Genomic DNA, 26652 nt, shown 5'->3' with positions numbered 1-26652 from the left:
CACACATTAAGTTATACCACTTAAATTTTTCCAACTGTCACAGAATTTTCTTTTCAATTTAGTTCTGTAAATACTTAGGATCTACTTCATGCAAGGATGAATACAGAATTATCTTACATCTAGGTTCAGTACCTAGAGTCCAACTGCCTGGATTCTAATCCTAGTTCTTCCAAAAACCAGTTATCTGTCTATGCCTTACCATTATCATTTATAAACTACATATCTGTAGTTTATAAACTACAGGGATTAAATGTTAGTGCATACAAAATAGGTAGACTACAACCATAAAAAGAAATAAAGCACTGACACATACTACAACATGGATGGACCTTGAAAACATTATGCTAAGTGAAAGAAGCCAGTCACAAAAGACTATATATATATTGCATGATTCTATTCACGTGAAATGTCCAGAATAGGTAAGTCTATTGAGATAGAATGCAGACTGGTGATTGTCAAAGTCTGGAGAAAGGGGTATATGAGGATAAAATGTTTAATGAGTACTGAGTTCTACTTTGGAGGGATGAAAGTATTTTAGAAGTACACAGAGGTGGTAGTTGCACAGCATTGTGAATGTACTAAACACCACTGAACTGTTCACTTTAGAACAGTTAATTTTTGTTACATGAATTTCATCTAATATAATTTTAAAAGAATTAATAAACTATTGATATCTTTAAAAAATATTTAAAACTTGTAGAAACAGAAAAAGTTCAGTAAATGTCAGCTATAATAATTATTTTCCATGCCACAAAGACTAGTAAATACATAGGATACTATGCTATATTCCAAATTATATATATTGGTTTAGAATTTTATGTTTATTTTTAAGTATTCACTGTTAACAACTTATCTCTTTTAAATTAGGCATGAAATTCATCTACCAGGAACTCATTTCTACCAAAAAATACACTCATATAGAAAATAAATATAAAAAATAGAAACTAAAATATTACTGTGGATATTTACTGTTCCATGTTATCCAAGTTACAAATATAATTTTGACATATAGTAGTTACATGTTTAACTATCTGGGGGGAAAAAAGGAAATACACACAAAATGACAACTGAAAAACTATTTTGTAATCTTAACCCCACAAATTATAAATATATTGTTAGATCCAAGATGTTAAAATAATGCTATATGTAAAAATACCACTAAAGGACTCACATATTTACAAACTCCAATGGAAGGTTCAGTTTGTGATAAATCAGAAAAATTCTTCATAATGGAAGACAAAATGGGGGTTAAAAACTAGATCAGCCCATGGAAAGAAAATTTTAAAAGGACATTAAGTCATAAGGCTATACTTTGTAGCTATCAAAGATCATTAATTAATGTTCTTTTTTTTTTAAGGATTTTATTTATTCATGAGAGACACAGAGAGAGAGAGAGAGAGAGAGAGAGGCAGAGATACAAGCAGAGGGAGAAGCAGGCTCCATGCAGGGAGCCTGACGAGGGACTCGATCCTGGGTCTCCAGGATCACACCCTGGGCTGAAGGCTGCACTAAACCGCTGAGCCACCAGGGCTGTCCATATTCTTGTTTTAAGGCAAGAAAAAAAAAAAAGACTATATTCCAAACTTGAAGCATCTATCCTATAGTTTAGGGAGAATATGTCAATGAATGAGATTAGAGTCAACTCCCAAACTAACAATTATAGTAGCAATAAGATTATCAAGTCTGGGGATGCTTGGGTGGCTTAGCAGCTGAGCATCTGCCTTCAGCTCAGGTCGTGATCCTGGAGTCCAGGGATAGAGTCCCACATCAGTCTCCCCACAGGGAGCCTGCTACTCCCTCTGCCTGTTTCTGCCTCTCTCTGTGTCTCTCATAAATAAACTTAAAAAAAAATTAAATATTTAAAAAAGACATCAAGTTGAAAACCTTTTATTTCAAATAAAAAGCTACTAGAAGAAACTATGAGGCAACTTCTACTGTATCTCTAAAGAAAAACCATGAAATAAAAAAAAAAAAAGAAAAACCATGAAATATTCCAAAAGCAAGAGAATAGTTCATATTTTCCATTTCTTTGCCTCACATATTTTTTTAGTATTAGAAGGCTGTCTTTTATTTTCTTTGTCATGCCTAATGTTTATCTTATAAATTTCCACTAAATGTGTTACTAAAGGTTCCTATTGAGAATATTAACTATATTTCAATATACATTTACAAGCAAAAATGAAAACTGACATTAATAATTTTAATATGAAATTAACTTACTGGAATAAACTTTCAAATAATATATGTTGAGATCGGTCAAAGAATTGGGACATGACACATGTAACCTTTACTGCTTCAAAAGCAAGAGTTTAGGTCAAGCTTTTTTTAGATAGCCAATATTTAACAACTGAAGAAAAGTATGTATTAAGTGCTTTATGAATATAAGTAGTTCAAATGAAGAATGTTTGTGGGAAATAAAGCATTCTACATTCTGCATCACACATCAACATTGTTAACAGCATTACATTGCAAGTGCTATGAGAAAGAACTTTACAACTGTAATAAGCTTATTTTTTTTAATTTTGAAAATAAGTCAGCTAACTTCCTGGAATTATTTAAATGTGACTTACCCTAAACACAGAGATGTAATTTTCTTATATTTCATGAGTTCTGTAAATTTTTTTTTTAATTTTTTATTTATGATAGTCACACAGAGAGAGAGAGAGAGGCAGAGACATAGGGAGAGGGAGAAGCAGGCTCCATGCACCGGGAGCCCGACGTGGGATTCGATCCCGTGTCTCCAGGATCGCGCCCTGGGCCAAAGGCAGGCGCCAAACCACTGCGCCACCTAGGGATCCCGAGTTCTGTAAAATTTTAATTAAAAATTACACATCCTGTATGCTTTCCAACATGTATGTCTAATATCAAAAGAGTTGTGTTAATTGTGGAAAATAGTATTAAAAAGTTATAGAATTAAAAAAAAAAAGTTATAGAATTAATTTCCATATGATCTAGAAATTGTACTTCTAGGTATATATCCAGAAGAACTAAAAGCAAAATGTCAAACAGCTATTTGTACACCCATGTTCATAGTTTCATAGTAGCATTATTTACAATAACCAAACGGTGGAAACATACCAAGTGTTCATAAACAGATGAAAAGGTAAACAAAATATGGTACATATATACAATGAAATATTATTCAGCTTTTTAAAAAGACTGAAATATGGATACATGCTACAACATGGATGGACCTTAAAGACATTTCACTTATCAGGTGAAAGATGTCAGGTGCAACAAGGCAATATTCCATCAATCCATTTAATGTGAGGTGTTTAGAGTAGTCAAATTCATAGAAACAGAAAATAGGACGGTAGTTACTAGGGGCTGATGAGAGAAAGTTATATGGAATTGCAGTTTAATGGGTACAGACCTTCAGTTTAGAATAATGAAAAGTTCTGGAGGTGAACATGGTGATGGCTGCAGAATAATGTGAATGTACTTAATGCCACTTAAATTTGGTTACAATGAGCCACTTGTGTGGCTCAGTTAGTTAAGCTTCCAACTCTTGATCTCAGCACAGGTCTTGATTTCAGGGTTGTGAGTTTAAGCTCACAAAAATTTGTTAATGGTTAAAATGGTAAATTTTATGTAACATATATTTTACAATATAAAAAAGGAAACAAACTCTAAAATAAAGTTCTGGAAATGGATAGTGATAACGTTGTACACCTAGGTGAATATATGTCACTGAACTATATACTTAATAACGGTTAAAACGGTAAATTCTATATTATGTATATTTTCTAATAGTTGATTTTTTAAAAGTTGGAAGATGTCCTTCAGAAATTAGTCTCACTCTGGACGACTTGTACAGCAGGTCAGAGTACAGTCACTAAGAGGTTTCTGAATACCCTGTAGGCAACTAGACCACTACCACAGCTAACCAACACTCCTAAGCCAAGCATGCTTTTAGCAAAAATATTACTACCCTTCAACCTACTGGCCTTGCCTAAATCTGGCAATCTTACAAAATACATATATTGCTTCTGCAGCAGTGAGTAATGCACTATTAAACATACAGCACTTGGAGCACCTGGGTGCCTCAGTTGGTTAAGCGTCTGCCTTTGGCTCAGGTCTGATCTCAGGGTCCTGGAATCTAGCCCCACTTCGGGCTCTCTGCTCAGTGGGGAGCCTGCTTCTGCCTCTCCCTTTACAGCTCCGCCACAACACCCCCCCCCACCTTGTGCTCTCTCTTGCTCTCTTTCTCTCTCAAATAAAATCTTTTTAGAAAAAAATACAGCAGTTAATGTTCAAGCCTTGAGCATGTTTCAACAGAATATACTTTAAATCCATTTTCCGCAATGGCTAATGACTGCTTTTACACCCTCAATCACATTCCCTTCTATCTTAACTAGGGTCTTGTTTCATTGTTTATCATCCTTGGCCCCACTCCTTACATCTTTAGTTGTCTCCCTGGATCCTCCATCTCATTCTGAAATCAGATTAAGTCCCGTTATCCTATTAAAACCTTCTTCAACCCTGATACCTTCAAACATCTTCCTTAAATTCTCTCTTCTCCTTTACTCTCAAATACCTCAAATAGTCTACTGGTGCTGCTTCCACTTCTGTACTTGCCATTCATTCATTGATCTCTCAGAAACTGGCTTCTGCCCTACCACTCAACTGAGCTACTTTCCTGAAAATTAACCACGACTTTCAATCTAGTAACTTCTTCATGCTACCCTACTAACTGGCAAAAGAAGTCAAAAATTTATAAAAGGTGATCAATCTTAAAACTTTTCTCCCTTACCTGAAATACCATAAACTCCTAATTCTTCTCTTATTCTCTGGCTTCTCTTTCAAACTCCTTCCCCAAATCCCCAAGTTTATATACTTGTTATTCTGCCCTTCATCTTTTTTGCCCTCTCTCCTAGGATCTTTTAAAAACTTTTCTTCTTGAAACTTTGTAAAATATTTTCTAAATGTAGAATACCACCAATACAAGAGATCCTGGAAGGAGTCAGGTGTTAGAGAACAATCCCACTTACCCCAAGAACTAATTAGCTGGCAATAAGAGTAATGCTTCCATACTGCACATGGACAGATCAGTGTTCACAGTTAAGAAAATCTCATCTGTATTTTTTGGCAGGTAAAATATATTTTAAGTGAAAAAAACATTTCGAATGTTTTCTTTTTTAAATGATTGTACTGCAAGAAGGAAGTATCTAAGAATCTGTTCATTATTAATTGCATGTTTTCTGATACAGTTAATTATTTAGGCTTGATGCAATCATCCAGCTGGTTAAGACTGATTGCTGATACAAAGTTAAAGATAGTATTATAAATTGCAATATAAATATCAGCTTCTTAAGCTCAAAAATAATTTCCTCTAAAAGAGTTTTAAAAATTCTATATAAAAATCATACTTGTAGAACAAAAACAAAATCTATGGAGAACTGATACATTATACCTTAACTTAAAAGTTGCCATAATACTTAAAGTCTTTAAAGATATGATTTATGATAACTAATGGATAATAATTTATTAGAATGAAAAAAAGGAGATTTTTACCCACTTTGGGATTATTGACTGGCAATGGTTTCTTTAACTAAGTTGTTCCCTTTTAAACGAACTAGGGGTGGTGGAAGGGGAGGTCGGTGGGGGGTGGGAGTGACTGGGTGACGGGGCAATGAGGGGATGAGCACTGGGTGTTATTCTATATGTTGGCAAATTGAACACCAATAAAAAATAAATTTATAAAAAAAATAAGTTGTTCCCTTTTGCCTTAAAAAAAGAAACCACTTATTTTAAAGCCTTACAATAAAAGCAGAATGTACAGAAAGTACTTCACTTAAGTAATTTTTTTTAATATTTTAAGGTTTAAAAACTTAAGGATATGGGGAAGTTACCAAGATACAGCACTAAAGAGAAAATGAAAATAATAAAATAGTGTGATCTCATGATTTCAACTTCAGTTAAAAAACAGTATGTTCTCATGGGTGCAAAGCAAACAGGAAAACCATATATCAAAATGTGACCTATAAGCTTCTAGGTAGAAAAAATGTAACTGAGTTTTACTGTCTTCTTTCTACTTTCCTTTCTACAATAAACATGCATTACAGCTGTAGTTGGGCTTCCTGGAAGAATAAACTGTCTTCCGTCCAATTCTCCGCCTTATATGTTGACAGAGCGGAAAAGGGCCATTTTCAAAAGCTATATAAGAGTGGCTTTCTAGCATTGTCAATGTTCTCAAGTACCTGATCCATCAACAAATCTTTATTCACTTTCAAAACAGACCAGGAACCAACTACTTCTTACTATCTTCACCTCTTCTCATCCTGGTCACCATCATTTCTTGGTTGGTTTAAACAAATCTACTTAAACTAGTTTATGTGAAGCAGGAACCACTGTGGTTCATTTTAGTTCCCTTAAAATAGTGAGTTCAGAATAATTACTCAAATGAACTGAATAGATACCTTATTTATATGGCATTCATAGGGAATTTTTAAGCCAAAGTTTCAAAAGACAAAACATTTCATTTGAAGAGACATTTCAAAGAATATAAGCAAGGTGGAATTACTAGTAGCTTCAGTCGGGAGACTCCTTAAGTTTGTATGTAAAGCCATAATAAATTCATCTTTATAGATTTTTCTTACACAGATATAAGGTCTCTTTTTCATTGGTGAAGAAAGTGTATCACATCCTAAGAATAATAGGGTATATTTTATCATTCGAGATGAGAAAACGTGAGTAATTTCCCTATGACATAATTAGGGATTAGAACTTCACATCCAGCTGCTAAATTCATATGATTTGACAGTTACCACCTCCCACACACAAAGCTCACACTCCCACACCTAGCTCGCTGATCCTACCATGTCAGGATGGTCCTACCCCACATTTGGTTCAGAATTCAGCATATCTTTGACCACTATCTTGATATTCAATCTAAAATCTGAAATTTGGGAATAGAATTAATATGCATATTTTTATGGTTTATATATATAGCTTTGTGGTTTATAGACTTTTTAATGGTTTCATTTTTCCTTTAATTTGGATGTACTATATTTACAGCAGTTTAGTAAATTTAAATATATATCTCATGTCAGCCCTTCCTTCTCCTCCTGAAGTAGACAGTCAGGTCTGGGCCAGGCTCTGATATACATAAATACATACATATCATACATGCACATATACATAAATCATATAAAATATATATATGTATGTACATATGATACACTAGTGTAGTTCCAGTTCTAGCATAGTTTTGTTGTGTCCCTCACTTCATATTTTAGAGAATGAGAGGCTGAGCAAGACTTTTGAGTCAGGAGAGGAAGACTGGTAGTCCAGAAGAGTATATAAAATTATTTATCATGCTTTTCAGTCAAATGGAATTAGCTCTCTTAGTAACTGTAAGAAATATTTAATTTTTTAAAATTAGAAGCATTATGTTGTACTAAGTCCTTATATTTAATGCACACATTATCTTGCTGCTGTGTAACGAAGTTTTCCTAACACAGCTGCTAAGTATAGTCTCTAGACAAATGTTTCTTAAACTATGGTTCACTAACCTCTTTATATCAGTGTTATCTGACTTATTTGTGAAAAACCACTTCACCCTATCCTTGAGATTTCCCATCTCACTTCCCTGTTTTACTTTTTCAACTGTAGAACTTCTTGCTATCTAACATAATAGATGTTGTATTTATTTTTCTTCTTTATTATCTCTCCCTATTAGAATATAAACTCAATAAAGAGACATTTTCATCTTTTTTTACTGCTTCATCCTCAGCACCTAGAACAATCACTAGTAAATAGTGGGGGTTCAGCAAATATCTTCTGAATGAACAAATGCACTCCTGTAAAAAGCAAAGCTTCCCAGTCACAGTAATAGTTGGCATACCAAATGTCACAAATGACAGCAACTCTGAAAATCAACATCTAAAATGACTTTACAGATGGCTAGAGAGCTGAAGAACAGCTATGGTATATAATAATGTAGTCATATTTTCTCAAGCCTAAGAGGAAGCATCTAGGATCTTCTCTTTAAAATATAGAGATAAAATTATGGCCTGATTTAATAGGTAAAAGGGACTCTGAGAGATCACATTACTGTTACTGTTGGCCCTAAAAAAAAAGTAAGCAATATTGTCTGAAACCATACTGTTCCTCTTCTAAGTTTTCCACTAGAATATTCAATTCCAGTCCAAAAGGTTGCATATGAAACTTTCCTTATGTTTAAACAAAAAACAAGCTGAATACCATACTGCTATGCACCTGAGTATCTATTATCTAAAAGATCTTGGGTATTTTATAAACATCAATCAATGCTGTGCAAAGAGAGCTAAGCAGGAAGAGGCAATTAGATACTGTGAGAAAATGGAGGCAATCAGGAGAAATACAGCGGTGGCAGTGACACAAGCTAATAAGCAGGAGTTATGGGTAACCTGGGGAAGTGCCATGGAAAAATAAATACCATGATTGGGCTTGAGGCAAATGGAAACAGTTCCAACTGGCTTCATACAGTACTCTATGGAACATATGATGTCCATATGTCCATTACCAACAACCTGAAACATGGAAAATAACAAAAGCCAACACTGTGATGGCTACAAGAACACATCCGATGCCAGTCTCTACCACACCACAGCAGCAAAACCTACTACAGCTGCCAGGTAAATCGGCTAAGAAGTCAGAAGCAATAAGAAAAGGGGGAAGGCCTAACTATAAACTGTTCTTTCCCTACGGAAAAAGAGTTAGGATCTATAGTACAAAATTTTTTTAATTATTTTTTTTTTCCTGGAGACAAGTTTCCAAAAGTATAAAATACTTTAGAATTAAAAGGGTTGGCATTTTATCCAAAACTAGAAGTGATTTAAAATCCAAAAAACTAAATAAGAGTGGACTAGTATGCTTTAAAAAATAGGATGGAATAACAAGTTTAAAAAATTGTAAACATGATTCTTCAAGTTTGAAATGCATAACAGAGAACTAAAACAAACGGACCAAAGATGAGAAAGATGAGCAGGGAATCCATTATGTTTTATGTCAGTGTTAAGAAGTCTCCCAAATTTTCTTTCCATATTCTCTAACCCCCAAGCTGATCCATCTTTAGGACACAACCATAGTTGATATAAAAGAAGTAGTGCTTATGCAAATGTCATAAAGTACCAATTTACACAGCAAACGCAAACCTATAAAAACCCATAAAAGGCAATACTAACATCTTAGAGCCTATCTGGTGGTCCTGATTTTTTCAACCAATCAAAACCAGACATTCTCAGCCAGGTGAACTACATAAAAATAACCTCAATTCTAATTCAGAAATATATTGGTTGCCACTCACTGAAACTATATAGTAATAAAATGCAGCAGTTAAAAATACAGAACTATTTTACAGTAAATATCAATGTCATTCCTGTTTCAACCTGACTTCCCATTCTACCCGAAACCCCCAAACCTGAAATCAAGCACAATTTCTTGAGTAGCTGGAGTGTGGTTAAGGAAAGGAAGCTATGCTTGTTTGTATGGAATCTGTCATTTCCTCTCTGCCAAAACACTTGTTTAAAAAGTCATGTAATATTTCTATTAAATTGTAAATGCAGCCGACAAGGAAATGGCCTACTGGCAGTGTATTATCTTTGTGGCAGTGCCAACGGGCCTACAGCAAAATAGTGCACATGATAATTTCAACATGCATTCCCAAGTAACAAAATTGTGCTTTACATAAATACCACAGGACCTGAGCAAGATCCAGAAAAAGCAATGAAAATTTGCCTGAGCTTTCATGCTTGCCTATATCAATTGTATGTCATAACTAAAGCAAAATAGAAAAGCATCTACATATGTCCAGGAAGCTTGTGAAGTTAGATCATATAACCCTGGGAAAACTATTGCAACTTAAATCTGTGTATTTCTTGTTAACCACTGTAACAACTCACTAATAAAAATTTAGAAAAACTATAGGTATCAAATGAACCAAAATGTACTAACTACATACAAGTCCTTAAAGACCATAATGCAACTTATTAAGAGGAACATATGTTCAGTGTAAGCTACAATTGTTATGTTAAATTGCTTCTTCCTTTGATATCACTCATTTAATCACAGAGTTTAAGAGATTCACAAACCTTACAATTAAAATGATGACCTTCAGTTTATAAGTCACTTACTACAATGCTTATAAAGTCACCTCTGATCATTTATCCCTTACCTTTCATTACATAGTGCAACTACATGTAATTATGCTATTTAAATGATTCCAGATGTAAAGAAGATGATTCTATTTATGTATGGTTATACTGAAAAGAAAGTATAAAAACCTAATCTATAATCAATATAGTACTTTAAGACAGCTGAAGAATTCTATTCTGCAGGAACTTAACTAAAATACATATATTTTAAGTCAATTATATCTTATCTTCATTTTTTAAATGTCTGTTCTGCCAAAACACTGAAAGTCAAATTTGCTACAGATAGCATTTCCTCCAAAAATATGAATTTTTAAGTATTACACATGTGAATTACAGAGTCAACACCTGCCTTCAGATACCTCCCAGCCTCCCAACACACACACACACACACACACACACACTCTCTCTCTCTCTCTCTCTCCTCCATATTTATGTCTTCTAAAATTAGTGCTAGCTTAGGTCTCTAGCCTAAATAGTTTCTCTGAGTGGTTCTAAAATAAAACAAAACTTACTAAGACCAATATAGTAAGTCTATACAATTGCTTTTAAGACATAAGCCTTCAATAAGGCTTGGCAATTGTGTTCCAAATAGCAAACCAAAGCTACTGTCCAGAGGCCAACGCTAAGGGTGCTAAGTGTTTCTGATCTCCTTCAACCAAGGAACAGGATCTAAAGTACCAAAAATATTATAACAATTTAAAATTTAAAATTTAAATAAATAAACTATTCTTAGTAAAAGTTTAAAAGGCAAGCTATAAGTAATGATTGGCCTTTCACACTGTATTTGATTAGCATTTACTTAGTTTCAATTTTTAATTTATTTCACTGACTTTTATTATTATAAGAAAAAAAGAATCTGAGCCTGCCAGATTTTAGTATTTACATCACAGAAGTATATTTAAGATAGGAAATGGAATCAAGCAGATATTCAACAAAAATATTTATTGGATGTTCTCATGGATGAAACATATTTGCATTTAAAACTGAGACCTGGGGCAGCCCAGGTGGTTCAGTAGTTTAGCGCCACCTTCAGCCCAGGACGTGATCCTGGGGCATCGGGATCGAGTCCCACCTCGGGCTCCCTGCATGGAGCCTGCTTCTCCCTCTGCCTGTGTCTCTGCCTCTCTCTCTCTCTCTGTCTCTCATGAATAAATAAATAAAATCTTCTAAAAAAGAAAACTGAGACCTAGTATGGGGAATAAAAGAATTACATAGTAACTATGACAATACATAGTAAGCTAAAAAGTAGCATAAAAAGGTCATAGAAAAGGTGGTACGAGAATTCAGTGAAATAAAAGATTTTTTTAGTCAGTGATGAGGAAATTTGGACAGTAACTAGACATACCTAAAACTAACCTTTCTAGAAATAAAAGAGTATAGTGGGGGAGGAATCATACACAGGTCTGTTTACTGGTTCCAGATTAAAATACAGAATAGTGACATGTTGTGATAAACAGTAAACAAAATCATATCCTAAATATACAATATAACAAGAAACTCACTTGAGGGGTCTTGATATTACTATTGAGAGCCACAATTCTGAATCTTTTTGGGTCACCTGAAAATCATGAACTCGCAACAGAAAAATGCACATTTGCACAAACACCAATATTTAAGTTCAACTTCAGAGTGTCCACTGATACTATGAGCTCTCTACCCCAGGAAAAAAGCTCTTTCTATGCTCTTACGAATCATGGTTTCCATGATTAAGCTAGTAGATAGTGAAAATTAGGTTAAAAAAAAAATCAATCTACCCTGGGGTTAGAAAAGAGCATCCACAGGTACCTCTGCCCTCATGGGCTTGTTAGATCTATATGGTTTCTAGTAGAGACTGCAAAGTCATCTCAGCAAGGGTTAAAAGCTTTCTGCAACCTACCCTAGTGGCAATAAATTCCTCTGGGTACTATGTAAGACCCCCAATACCTCCAACCCTACTAAATACCTTAAAATAAAGCCGGGTGATGATAAAGTAACTAATACTTTCCATAGCTAAAAAGCTCCTTAAATGACAACAGTAAACATTATTAAATAGCACCTTTTACAACAACTTGAACTTAACAGTCTCAATGTGAGACTTGAAAATTAAATTAATAATGCTACCTAATATTTCTACAGTATTTAATATTTTACATGTATCATTCATTTACATTATCTTATCTGATCTTCACAATAACTCTGTGAGGTAGACAGATGAGAGTCCATTACAACTAATCAGATAACAAAACTGATCAGGACTCATGAATCTCAAACACCAGGTCATACCCACTACTACATGGCAGCCCTAGAAGCACTATGACATTGGAAGAATTCGTATTTCCAAAACCTGATACAGTGATTCTTGCTCTATAAATACATGTTACAATCCAATTCTGGGTCATAAAATCAATGTAATGAATTTGGACTACCTATCTTTTTTTTAAGTGAAAGGAGGAAGTAGAAGAGAACACTCATACAACTGAAACAAATTGTACATAAACCAGTACTTATCTATCCATATGCAAAATACATTTTATACTATGGATCACAATAAAAAAGTGTCAAATGTAAATGCCATCTTTAAATTATTAATAAATCAATTTAAATTGTATACTGTAAACGCTCCTATACAAATATGGAGAAATATGGTCTTTGTCAGTATCCTACATTAAAATCTTAAAAGGATGAATTCTCACATAATTTTGTTGCAATAATTCTTTCCAATATAATTCCTCTTTTTTTTAAGATTTTATTTATTTGTTCATGAGAGACATGGAGAGGCAGAGACATAGGCAGAGGGAGAAGCAGGCTCCCTGCAGGGAGCCTGATTTGGGACTTGATCCCAGGACCCTGGGATCACAACCTGAGCTGAAGGCAGATGCTCACCTAGTAAGTCACTCAGGCACCCCTCCATTGTAATTCTTTCTCAATGATTCTTCTTCTAAGCAATGCTTAATATAAATGTGTCCCCAAAACTACAATTCATATTCATGTAATGATGACTGCTTCCTCAACAGTTACCGAACTCTTTGAGTTTATAGAATACTTAGCAACACAACATCAACAGCAAGATTTGTTTTTGGGGTTTTCTTAAAGATTTTATTTATTTATTCACAAGAGACAGAGAGAGAGAGAGAGGCAGAGACATAGGCAGAAGAAGAAGCAGGCTCCATGCAGGGAGCCTGATGTGGGACTCAATCCCAGGACTCCAGGATCAACGCCTTCAGCAAAGGTAGATGCTCATGAATGGTTACTAAGCCATCCAGGCATCCCAACACCAAGATATGAATATAAATTAACAGTGGGGAATTTGTCTTACCTGTGAAACCCTTAGAGGTGATCCCAGCAGGCCCAACCATGAGAAACTGAGACCTGTTTATGCTGTTCTCCTTGCTTGTTCGTCTCTTCAAGAATAATAACTCTGATTGGACAAAAATATATTGAAAGTGTCACTGTAATAAACCTTAATCCCCAATTTAGGGACTGGAATGCCTGGTACTCTCACGTGTATAGGACCACAGGGCAGAGAATTCTAACTTTCAAATAGAGTGAGAAACCATATGTCCTAGAAGTAGTACTGAAATCCTCCAATGATCCAATTTGCCCCACTCCTCCAGATCCTTGGCTATTTCTGATCTGAAAGTATGGTTAACAGAATAAAGTATCAATCAGGTAGCAAAATGTAGGGGGAACAGATGGAGGAAGAAAGGCAAAGTGAAAAGGAAGCACAGGGAAAAGCAAAGCTAAGTTGGGGGGTGGAGATTGTGTGAGCATTTGTATGCATGTACTGTTAGGGGGAGAAGAGTCAAAGGAAATAAAGGCAACAGTAAGAAAAAAAGGAAGATGAGGATAAATCCAAAGGAGAAAAGCAAGCGATGTATGTAATGAGAAACAATAAAATTCCTATTTATAGTCATATGATCCTATAAAATTTGTAATATACATATATTTAAGTGAATAAAGTTGTATCGTATATAATCTTATACTCTAAACAACTGAACAGGGGCATGGGGGTGGCTCAGTGGTTGAGCATCTGCCTTTGGCTCAGGACCCCGGGATCATCTGCATCAAGCTCCCCCCACAGGAAGCCTGCTTCTCCCTCTGCCTATGTCTCTGCCTCTCTCATGAATAAATAAAATCTTTAAAATAAATAAACAACTGAATATATTTATCTACTCCCCCTTTCCTCCCCCCACTCCAGAAAGCTAAATAATTCCAACAGTAGAATTCTAGTTCCACTGGACCAGAAGTGCCAAGAGAATAGGAAACATGCCTGTTCTGCTTACCACTACATCCTAAAAGTCCAACCAGTAAATGATAAACGTGCACTAAATATCTGAAGTAGGAGATTAAGGAAAAGGAAATAGAAATAAAAGAATACAGAACAGGGCAGCCCCAGTGGTGCAGCGGTTTGGCGCCGCCTGCAGCCTGGGGTGTGATCCTGGGGACCCGGGATCGAGTCCCACATCGGGCTCCCTGCATGGAGCCTGCTTCTCCCTCTGACTGTGTCTCTGCCTCTCTCTCTGTGTCTATGAATAAATAAATGAAATCTTTAAAAAAAAAAAAAAAGGAATACAGAACAAAAATTTCAGGGTACTTTTTTTCAAAAATCAAATACCCATACTTAGATGACATTTAGTTTCTCTGATACAAAATAAGCAATGTAGTATAGCAGACAGACTCTCCAACTGATCCAAAAGTCGAACTCCCTGTCTCCACATTAGAACATGCATCTCTCATATTTTAACATTAAATATCAAATAAAAAATATTTTAATATTAATGATTATATTTTGATTACTGCTAAAATGAGTACATCCCACCATAAAAATATATGCAACTACAGGGCAGATAAATTTGAAAAGTGCTATTTTCATTACTAGAGGAATCATTAAAAACTATATTTAAAAAACCCAGAGAATTTTAAATGCTGATTTGCACCTATTAAATATTTACACCTTCCTCAGAATATACTTATTGCAAACAGTAATATATGTAAGTAAAAACAAATAAAGAATCCTCTACTTATAGACTAGTAAGTCATTTTCATATAAACAGGAATTGAAAACCATTTTTTTTGTTTTTTTGTTTTTGTTTTTGTTTTTGTTTTTTTTGAAAACCATTTTGACTCAAAGACCTCCCAATGGACTGATGATAAAGGAAGAATTACAAAAGGAGTTTGTAATTAGTTGTATTAGTTGTATTAGACTTGGGGTGCAAAGAATGATGAGGGACAGCTGGAAGGATAATAAACAGAGGCAGTAAAAAGTCAAAGACGGATCTCAGTCAAAAAATAGAAAAAAAGCAAATACTGAGAAAAGTCAATAAAACATACCAATGAAAAGATGCTCAACATCACTAGTGTGGGAAATGCAAATCAAAACTACAGTGACATACTACCCATTCACACCCATCAGGATGACTATTATCAAAAGGACAGAAAACAAATGTTGGAAAAAATGAGGAGAAACTGGAACCATGGGACTGCCTGGGTGGCTCAGCAATTAAGCATCTGCCTTTGGCTCAGGGCGTGATCCCAGGGTCCTGGGATGGAGTCCCACAATGGGCTCCTTGCAGGGAGCCTGCTTCTCCCTCTGCCTGTGTCTCTGCCTCTCTTGTGTGTGTGTCTCTCATGAATAAATAAATAAGATCTTTAAAAGAAAAAAAGAATCTGGAACTATGTGCATCACTGATGGGAATGTAAAATGGTACATCTATTGTGAAAAAACAGTACAGAGGTCCCCTCCAAAATTATATGTAAATAATATGATCCACTAGTCCCAGTTCTGGGTATATATCCATAAGAATTAAAAGCAGAGTTTTGGGGCACTTGGGTAATTCAGTCAGTTAAATGTCTGACTCTTGGTTTCAGCTCAAGTGATGATCTCAGGGTCCTGAGATCAAGCCCTGTGTTGAGTTCTGAGCTTAGGATAGAGTCTGCTTATCCCTCTCCCTCTGCTCTTCCCCCTGCATGCATTCTCTCTCTAGAATAAATTTTTTAAAATATTTCAAAAAAAAAAAAAAAAAAGCAGAGTCTCAAAGAAATACTTGTGTATCCATGTTCACAGTAGCCAAAATGGAGAAGCAACCCAAGTGTCAGTCAATGGATGAATAAACAAAGTGTGATATATACATACAATATAATATTATTCAGCTTTAAAAGAAAGGAAATTCTGACATATGGTACAACATAAATGAATCTTTAAAACATTATGCTAAGTAAAAGAAGTCAAACACAGAAGGACAAATATTGTATGATTCCACCTATACAAGGTGCTCAGGATAGTCAAACTCAGAGACCAAAAGTAGAATGGTGGTTATGGAATGTGAGGAGATAATGAAGAATTATTGTTTAATGGGCAAAGAGTTTCAGTTTGGGATGATAAAAATAAAATTTTCTGGAAATGGATACTATGATGGTTGCACAACAATGTAAGCGTACTTAATGCCACTGAATTATATACTTAAAAATGGTTTAAAATAATAAATTTTATGCTCTGCATTTTTACCACAATAAAAAAATGAGAACAGATATGCTTGTCACTATTAATCTTAAACTGTCTATAATTTAAAAGGGGAAAATAGATTATGGAAGGTATAATAGCTGAACGGTAGCCCCCTAAAAGGTGTATCCATGTCCTAATCCCAAGAACTCTGAATGTGACCTCATATGGGGGAAAAACGGCCTTTGCTCATGTAATTAAGTCAAGGGTCTTGAAAGAAGGATATCACCCTGAATTACCCATGTGGTCCCTAAAACCAATGACAAGCGATCTTTTACAAGAAAGGCAGAGGGAAATTTGAAGAGAAGGTAATGTGAAGACATAGACAGAGATGGAATAATGCAGCTACAATCCAAGGAATGTCACGGATTGCCAGCAGCCACCAAAAGCTGGAAGAGGCAAAGAATAGATTCTCCATTAGAGCCTCTGGAGGGAAAGCAACCCTGTCAACACCTTGATTTCAGACTTCTGGTCTCCAGAATTGTGAGAGAATAAATTTCTGTTGCTTAAAGCTACCAAATTTGTAGTAATTTGTTAAGACATTCCTAAGAATCTATTATGGGGGTAAAAAGATAAAATAAAAAGTAAGGAAGTAGGCCTTATAACTATAGAAGATGTCATTCAATCCAAAATTTAGTTATGAAAACCGAGAAAATAAGGATACCTGGGCCTCACCACTAAGCCATAGTAGCCCCTGGCCACATGATGTCCATGAACGCAAATACTGAGGGCAAAGTGCTGAAGCCACCCCCTCAATGCTGGGCAGGCAGAAGAGATGTTTGCCTGAAGGCTCCTGGCTCAGTGAATGGGGAATCTAGGCCAGCACATCCCCAGGGTCAGACCATAGAGAAAGGCTATACCCTGCTATCTCAGGCTTTCAGAGAGAGGCTTTCATCCAGGATGTTCCTACAAGTAAATAATAATTCTATGAATTAGTACCCACATATTCCCTCATCTACTCTCAGACAAAATAAAGATACTTGTCTTTTGCCCCACGTGTTAACTGCCTGTGAGGAATCTTCCAAGAGGCAGTGCATGCACACACACTAAGATGGGCCAGGTGTCTACAAAGTCATACATGGAAGAGACATGGAGCTGGAAGATGTGTAAATATGCTGCATGCAGTGTTACTCAACTACCACCCCTACTCAAGTCTAATCATTCAGAATTTCTCAAACAAATTCTATCATAAATTGGGCAGGAAGGAGGTCATTGATTCAGTTTTATTTAATAAAAAAATGGATAACTCAGTTTTTACTTAGACATGGATATAATGCATTCTTTTTATGCCTTATTCTTTTTTATTAAAGAAATCTTATTAGATTAGGAATACACTTGGTTGTGAAAGGAGTAGCACCATGTGATTTAAGATTGGGGAAAAGCTACTGTGTGTTTTATTTTTTTTTTTTTAATATGCAGTAAAAGGATTGATTTTTTTTCCTAATGCCCATGTTTACTTTGCATGTACTGGAGCATTTATTTCACTTATTAAAATGTACTGTTTCCCAAAAGATGTGAGGGTGAAGAAGCTAGCTGGAAAAAAACAGCAAGGTTAAAGAAAAAGTTCTTGACAAAAGAAAGATAACATCATTTTCAAAAACATTCATCAAAAATATATTTTCCATATTGAAAATATCTACAGGGTTCTTTTCTTCATAAGTGACGTGAGGATATATACAGAGAGAGACAGACAGATTTTTTTTTTAGTGTAAAATAACTCCTAATTTATTCTTAAACAGAGATTGTCAAACTGTATATAAGTTGAATTTCCAGAAAATTACCATTTATATGCCTCCAATTGTCTCAAGTCACATTTGACATAAATCTTCCCAAAATATACAATATATTTCTACATCTTATTTTTAAAAGACAACATTCATATTATATTGTGCAAAAATAAAATTCTTAGTCTCACTTTTCTTTCTTGATGCAAGCAATCATCAATCACAGTACCTGCCGTCTCCAACAGTTCTAAGTCTGACCCAAACACTCTGCCCTTACCCCCTTTCACCACACCAGGCAACATGCAATCAAACATAAAGCTTGTTAAACAAAAGAAAATAAAACAGAAACTGTATTTCAAAAAATCAATAGGGTCTTAGTGATGTCTAAGAAAGTGCCTGGGTTTAGTGGCAGGGTACACTGATAAATATTTAGAAAAATGATACTATTTACTCATTTCCTGATTTGTGGTAATTTTATTTCCTATAGAGCTGAGAAAGGGCAAATTTCCAAAAAAATATGTGGTTAACTGAATTCAAAATTTGGTTTTTAAATCCTTTATTTATTTAACTGACCAAAATTAATTATCTTCATATTAACTTTTTAAAATTAATTGGGTTTTGATAAAACTTATTTCAACATTTTGAGCAGATTTACTTCCATTTGTCATTATTCCTTAATCTATTTGTTGTTACTCCTTAATCTATTTTGATCTATTAGTTGTATGTAAATTTATAAGCACTTTCATTTCTCTCCTGTTTACAAAGCTTTACATGTTTTAATATGCATTTCATCACTGCCTTTTACTAGACAGGTAATTACTCTCACCACAGCAAAGATATAGCTTGCATACACTACAATTTCTTTTAAAAACAGAGAAAACTGTATAAAAACTATAAAATTTAGTTTATTGCTTGCCATCACACAAATTTTTTTATAAAAAGCTCTTTTTATTAGGAAATTCCTCCTTGAATATCTATATTCCAAATACCTCTTACTCTGAGGAATGATTGAAGAAAGTATCAATCTTTGACAAATGAAAAACTAAACCAAATGACCTCTCCCTTAACACTTTCAAAAGACCCATTTTCATTTCAGGGTCAAGTTCCAATTTAATCACTTTCATTTTCTAATCTAGTGCCATCTTTACGTTATTCATATCCCTCGGGCTATGACACTCGAAATATGCCCCACAAAAAGCTTTATCAGTGAAAACCACAACATTAATTTGTGACTATTTAGGTAGGAGCAATTCCATTCTAAATTATCCAAGCCTGATGCCTCTCTTCTTCACCCTAATTCTTGCTGGCCTAAGCAAGCATAGGTCTGGAGCAGGCCTGGAGCCTGGGCATACTAGAAGAATGGTATATCTGAGAATATGACTAGGAACCAACCCCAGTTCCCTCAGCTTAGGAGTCAACTTTGTTGTTCTGGGGCTGTTCCTATTACATACATCTAGAAGTCAGGCATAGTGAGAAGAGCTACAATCTTATAACAATGGCCAAAGAGAATTTCAGAGGACTAGGCCAAAGAGAATTTCAAAAGCTAGGGAAGCTAACCCACCATATACTAACTTAGCCTCCTGTTCCAGATAGCCAGCTATATGCAGTAAATTATATAATATCCTTTACTTAAAAGAACTAGCACTCTTTGCCTCCATCTTTTGTAGTGGTCTTTCCATCACTCCTACCTTCATTCCACTGTGACAACTTTGTAGACAATTGGTTATCTCATAAACTACATTGGTACCAAAAAAAAAAAAAAAAAAGGGTGTGAAATATAAAAAAATTCAACCATATTGGGGTGTCTGGGTGGTTCAGCCAGTTAAGCATCCAACTTTTGATTTTGGCTCAGGTTATGATCTCAAGAGTTGTGAGCTCGAGCCCTGCACTGGGCTCCATGCTGGGTATGGAGTCCACTAAGGCTCTCTCTCTCCATCTCCCTCTGCCCCTTTCCCCTGCCAACTCAAGCTTGTGTGCATGCTCTCTCACTTAAAAAAAAAATCATCTATATTTCTTCCCACTGAAAAACTTAGAAGGTTCATATTTTAAATTAATAATTATGAGATTAGAATGTTTGCAGATTTTAATTTTTGCTAGCCATGCCTTCATTTGCATACAGTTGACATATTAACAAAAGGCATTTCTTTTTGGTCAAGGCAAGAAATGGACTAGCACCAGTTCGTATCTCAGTTCTGCCACTTACAAGTTGTGTCATCCTAACAAAAAAACATAATTCTTTAAATATCCATTTCACCCAACCCTCATTAAAATGGAGATTGAAATATTTATTTGACAGAGTGGTTAAAGTAAGAAAATTATTTAATTAAAAAAGAAAACTTCACTATTTCACTCACTAATCAGAGTTTTATATACTACCAGCTCTCTCATACCTTAACTACAACTTCACTGGCTCTGTGACCTCACTAAAAAGATTGGGATTCTGAAATGATTGGTTTGGGGTATGGCTCTGGCACCAGAATTTTTTCAAAACTCTCCAGGTAACTGCATGGAGTAAGAGTGAAGAACACTGTCTAGCTCCCTGATCCCTCCATTTCCTTATACCATTTCCATTCTTTCCAGGCTATACCCCCTTGGTAACCACCTGAACAATCTCTCAACAGCATCCTTACATGCCCTGTAGCTCTGTCCTTCCAAGTAAACCCAAACCTGAGATCGAGGCTGTAATGTACTACACTCCATTGCCAAGCACTGGTAGAGCAAAGAATTGCACTGGGTGACAACACAATTCTCACTTTCCAACTTTAGCTGAGTCCTCAAAAATCTTTTTTCTCTTTTGGCCAGCTCTTTCTTTTATCCTCCCACCCAATCTCCCGCCAAACTAATCTAAACCTTGGTGAAGCAGAAAATATTATTAATTGTATGAAAATTCTACTCCTGAATGCTTATCTTTTTAATATTCTCTATGACAAAATGAGAAATACACACAAAGCACTTGCCCTGCATACAGAAGAAGAAGGATTATCTTAAGAAAAACCACTTAGCTGCAGCTAAGCAAGCTGCAACTCTTTTTCAAGGAACACCATTCTTACCTGAAGGAATAACTGATAGAAAAGACTATAGTTGTTCACACTTGGGCATTTATTTGATTGACATTCTCTCAAAAATGAACCAAGTGAATATGTCATTTCAAGGAAAACTATCATAATTGTTGCCAATGATAAAATGTGAGCTTTCAAGTGAAAATTCAAATTTTGTAAAACTTCTACCTGTCATATAATCTTAACAATTTCCCAATACTTGCAGCTCATACTTGATTTTGTATAAAGCAGTTCACAAACATAAGAAAGGTTAAGTAACGATAACATAATTTAAATAGCAACTTAAGGGCAGCCCCGGTGGCGCAGCAGTTTAGTGCCGCCTGCAGTCCGGGGCCTGATCCTGGAGACCCGGGATCGAGTCCCGCGTCGGGCTCCCTACATGGAGCCTGCTTCTCCCTCTGCCTGTGTCTCTGCCTCTCTCTCTTCTCTCTCTCTCTCTGACTATCATAAATAAATAAAAATTAAAAAAAAAAAAAGAAATGCACAAGACATTTGATTAACTGTCCAAAGAACTACAGGCACTAAGAACTGCCTATATACAAAGTTGTGAGGAAAGAAAGAAATTTACTTAGGGGCACCTGGGTGGCTCAGTAGGTTAAGCATTCAGCTCTTAATTTCAGCTCAGGTTATGATCTCAGTGTCTAAAGACTGAGCTCCACTTTGGGCTCTGTGCTCAGAGCACAGTCAGCTTAAGCTTCTCTCCATTTACTTCTGTCCCTTCCCCCTCTCGCCCTCTAAATAAGTAAATAAAATCTTTAAAAAAGAAATTTACTTCAGTGGTGGCTACCAAGGAAAGCTGTACATAGAAATAATATCCGACCTGACACTTGAATGGGTACAATTTAGACTGGTAGAAAAAAGTGAGGGGCAGCCCAGGTGGCTCAGCGGTTTAGCGCCACCTTCAGCCCAGGGCCTTGATCCTGGAGACCCGGAATTGAATCCCACGTCAGGCTCCCTCCATGGAGCCTGCTTTTCCCTCTGCCTGTGTCTCTGCCTCTCTCTCTCTCTCTCTCTCTCCCCCCTGCCCCGTGTCTCTCATGAATAAATAAATAAAATCTTAAAAAAAAAAAAAAGAAAAAAGTGAGATAGATGATAATTGATAGAATTTTAAAGAAAAATACTGCTTTCAGGTACATGTTTACAGTTTCATATGTGTTGGTTCAAATTGTCAAGTGGTATCTTAAGATCCTGGAAGTCAGGAACTACAATTCTTTACTATCTATTTGAGAGACTACCTCAGGGTCACATTTAATATGTTCATCTACGTGGTTTGAAAAATAAAATCTATACAAGGAAAAGCAGAAGAGTAATAATCTAAGTCCTAGGTTCAATCCCAGCTCTGGCACGGGGTTAAGGTGCCTTGAATAATCCAATTAACCTCACTAACTCAAATTCAAATACACCAAGCCTGAGGATCACCCTAAAAATATTGTAACCAAAATACCAAAGGCAACTAATAATCAGAGAAGAAATGAGAATTTATGTTGCTGGCTTTATGATGACCTTATGATTTTTCATATTATTTTGCAAACAATTTATTTTTCACTTTAGAAAAAGTAATTTATATATACAAGGAAGATGATACATATTATACACAATTTTATTACTCAGAATTCTCTTTAAAGTAGCAGGCAGATTGTTAAATATTTTCAGTATAGTTACACTGTTACTTATATTACTGAAAATCAATCCACAATAGTACTGTATTATCAGAAAAAAATTCCAATTTATTCTTCTTCAGATGTTCCAAAATACTACATTCTCTTTTCTCCCATCTATTTACTTCATGCATTTCTCTAGTCAGCCTGATGCCATCTTTTCTTCTCTGTGCTCGCTCTCTCGGTCCTCTCTCTCTCTCTCTCTCCTCTCCCCTCTCTATCCCCTCTCCTCTCTTCATTCTTCTATCTTTTCTTCTTAAGGTGAATCCAGCCACTAGAGGGCAATAGTTCACAAAGACAGATGTTCTTATCTATAAAAAATTGAGATTCACATAAAGAAATCTAAAAACCATATCATCACAAAGCCTGAAACAGGCAATTAGACTTGAATATGCAAGGTACATACTTCAAACTAAAAAAAAAAAATCATCCTGGAAAAAGGAGTTCATATAATAATGTTCAAGAAAGGAATTCTATTTTCTCACTAAGCACCAACTGAAGTAAAATTAATTTGCCTACAGGTAGGTAGCAATATTAGAAGTCAGGCTTTTTAAATATTAGCTTCAGACGAGAGAAGAAAAAAAGTAAAACAAAAACACAGAAAGGCAGAATTTGCAAAGTGGGTAGAAAAGTGAGAACTGACTTTTTTCAAAGGCCTCCACAGTCACACTGAGAAAACAACAGATGAACTGAAGAATATAGCAAATTTACCAATCCTTTCTTCTACTTGAAAAGCAAGGGGAGATTTTACAGGTATATTTTGTGGGGAGGAAAACAGTGACTATAGAGGAAAATACAGCCTTCACAACTGAGGATGTGGGAGGAGAAAAGTTAACATCACTAACCTCTGATAGATAATTTTTTTAAAAAAATTTTGCACAGAACCTAAATTTAAATCAACTTATTTAATTTACTTTGTATTTATTTATTTATACTGACAATTACAAAATTATAACACTTATATAACATCAACATTTTTAGCAAACCATTTTCTTACCCGCATTGGATGTATATCAGCATAAGGAGGTTTTCCTTCGGCCATTTCTATAGAAGTAATGCCAAGGGACCAGATGTCAGCCACACAGTTATAGCCTATTTCTTGAATTACCTCAGGAGCCATCCAAAATGGAGTTCCTATCACAGTATTGCGTTTTGCCATTGTATCCTGCAACAAAAATTACACTGACATAAATACTACTACAAAAACACTAAGGGACTCTACTTGCCAACACATTCATTAAACTGTATGGTGAAACCCTCAAATACTACATATTATATCAGAAATTGACTATTTTCCTACAATTTCAACTGACACAACATAGTTAGGAATTTTAATTTCTGTATAAAGCAAGAGTCCACAAGTAACGATCTCCATCTTCATTAAAGATAGTCATTAAAGATAATACTGTAACAATAAAAGCTACAGAAATTGATCAATGTAGCTTTATTTTTTAAACATTTAAGCATTTCAATGACAACATTTTTTCATACCGATTCATCTCTTAAATTGTAAATAAAAATAATACATAGTACTGAAATTATGGCTCCTTCTTCTTAAGAACAATGTAGTTATGTATTTCTTCCCATCACCCCCTCCAAAAAGTTATCAACATTCAGTCACAGTCAAATCTGGACATATAGGCCACAAGTGTTTCCAAAATCATTACACTTACTGTTAACTGACCAGCCACTCCAAAATCGGCCAATTTGGCATGTCCTTCTGTATTGAGGAGAATATTTCCAGCTTTTATATCTCTGTGTATTTTTCTCATAAAGTGCAAATATTCTAGTCCTTTCAAAGTAGATTTAAGAATAGTTGCAATTTCATCTTCTGTTAACTGGAAAGAAATATTTTTAAAACTAGATTGAAAAACCATGCTAGATAAAAGAGCACTGGTAACAAACACTTCTTTCTAATGACCACTAAACCTCTAGGAAAAGGTTAAAATGATAAAGAACTGGGAACTGCTTTTTCCTCACAAATATTTTGTCATTACAAATTTTACTGATGAAAAATTTTTTCAGCATTAAATTTCTTTAAAATTATCGTCAGGTGTGATTCCATCTTGCATGGCTGTTCTGTGGAACAGTAGCCGTGTTATCTCCGTCTGCCTTCTCTCCCACCTAAGTGCGTGCCACCACCTCATGAAGATTCGATGGACATGGACACGAGCCCCCTTCAGCCCAAAAAGAACTATCTTTTTGGTTGTGAACTAAAGGCTGACAAAGATTATCACTTTAAGGTGGATAATGACAAAAATGAGCACCAGTTATCTTTAAGGTCAGTTTGGGAGCTGGTGCAAAGGATCAACTGCACTGTTGAAGCAGAGGCAATGAATTATGAAGGCAGTCCAATTAAAGTCACATTGGCAACTTTGAAAATGTCTGTACAGTCAACGGTGTCCTGTGGAGGCTTTGAAATAACACCACCTGTGGTCTTACAGTTGAAATGTGCTTCCAGGCCTGTGCATATTAGTGAACAGCACTTAGTAGCTGTGGAGGAAGATGCAGAGTCAGAAGATGAAGAAGAGGACGTGAAACTTCTTAGTATATCTGGAAAGCGTTCTGTCCCTGGAAGTGGTAGCAAGGTTCCACAGAAAAAAAGTAAAACTTGCTGCTGATGAAGATGATGATGATGACGATGATAATTTTGATGATGAGGAAGCTAAAGAAAAGGCTCCAGTAAAGAAATCTATACAAGATACTTCAGCCAAAAATGCACAAAAATCAAACCAGAATGGAAAAGACTCAAAACCATCAACACCAAGATCAAAAGGTCAAGAATCTTTCAAAAAAACAGGAAAAGACTCCCAAAACACCAAAAGGACCTAGTTCTGTAGAAGACATTAAAGCAAAAATGCAAGCAAGTATAGAAAAAGTGAACTGAACAGTCTTGGGCACTACTGGTAAATTAAACCCAAAGCTGGGAAGAGAGGAAAAGGAGAGACAAATATAGTCCATACTGACTGTCATCATCAATCCAGACTGAAGTCTCAAATCCCCTTTCCTGTTTTGCCACCCACCCACAACCCCTTCCAGGCTGGTAGCAATCTCATTCTTGATCTCCTAAAGCACTGTTCTTTTGACTGCTGTGATTCAGTGACACCTTACACTTTGCTTTCTATGATTTGTGCATTTGCCTCACCTCTTTGGCCATTTTTATTATTTTTTATTTTTTATTTTTATTTTTTTTCTTTGGCCATTTTTAATCACCTTTGTGTCTCCTTAGCTGCTCAATAAATATTTGAATGAATCAAAAAAAATAAAATAAATAAAATAAAATAAAATAAAATAAAATAAAATAAAATTATTGTCATTCCTAAAGCACATAACCTATCCCAAAAATCAATACGACGCTAAGAAATCGTTAATTCTCACATCTTCTGACACTGAGGTAGCGATATCACAGCTAACTGTCCTGAATGTAAATTCAGACATTCTTCCCTGTGATGTCACTAATTCTTGATGAAAATGAAAATCAAGTTTTACACAAAGGAAACAAGGGTGGCTTGCCAAGAATCTCCTACATGACGCAATTATGCGCATACCACTCCGAATCTAGCAAGGTCATCCCAACCTACTCAAATCCTGGATTTC

At 35.4% G+C, this 26652-nt stretch overlaps 1 protein-coding gene and 1 pseudogene across 2 annotated transcripts in view; one reads left to right on the top strand and one right to left on the bottom strand.

The window, feature by feature from the left end:
• STK3 (serine/threonine kinase 3) overlaps window positions 1–26652 on the bottom strand; it is a 272048-nt gene that overhangs the window by 165754 nt on the left and 79642 nt on the right. For both annotated transcript variants that reach the window (XM_072734231.1, XM_072734232.1), the window contains exons 5-6: window positions 24729–24893; window positions 24053–24220 (exon numbers count right to left, since the gene is read on the bottom strand). In XM_072734231.1, the coding sequence (XP_072590332.1) occupies window positions 24053–24220; window positions 24729–24893 (333 nt within the window). The remainder of the gene's footprint in view (window positions 1–24052; window positions 24221–24728; window positions 24894–26652) is intronic.
• On the top strand, window positions 25389–26076 carry LOC112916948 (nucleophosmin pseudogene; annotated as a pseudogene).

Source organism: Vulpes vulpes, chromosome 13 (assembly GCF_048418805.1).
Source record: "Vulpes vulpes isolate BD-2025 chromosome 13, VulVul3, whole genome shotgun sequence".
Taxonomy (NCBI): Eukaryota; Metazoa; Chordata; class Mammalia; order Carnivora; family Canidae; genus Vulpes; species Vulpes vulpes.
Note: the sequence above shows the minus strand (reverse complement) of the source record. Positions and strands in the feature narration are given on the sequence as shown.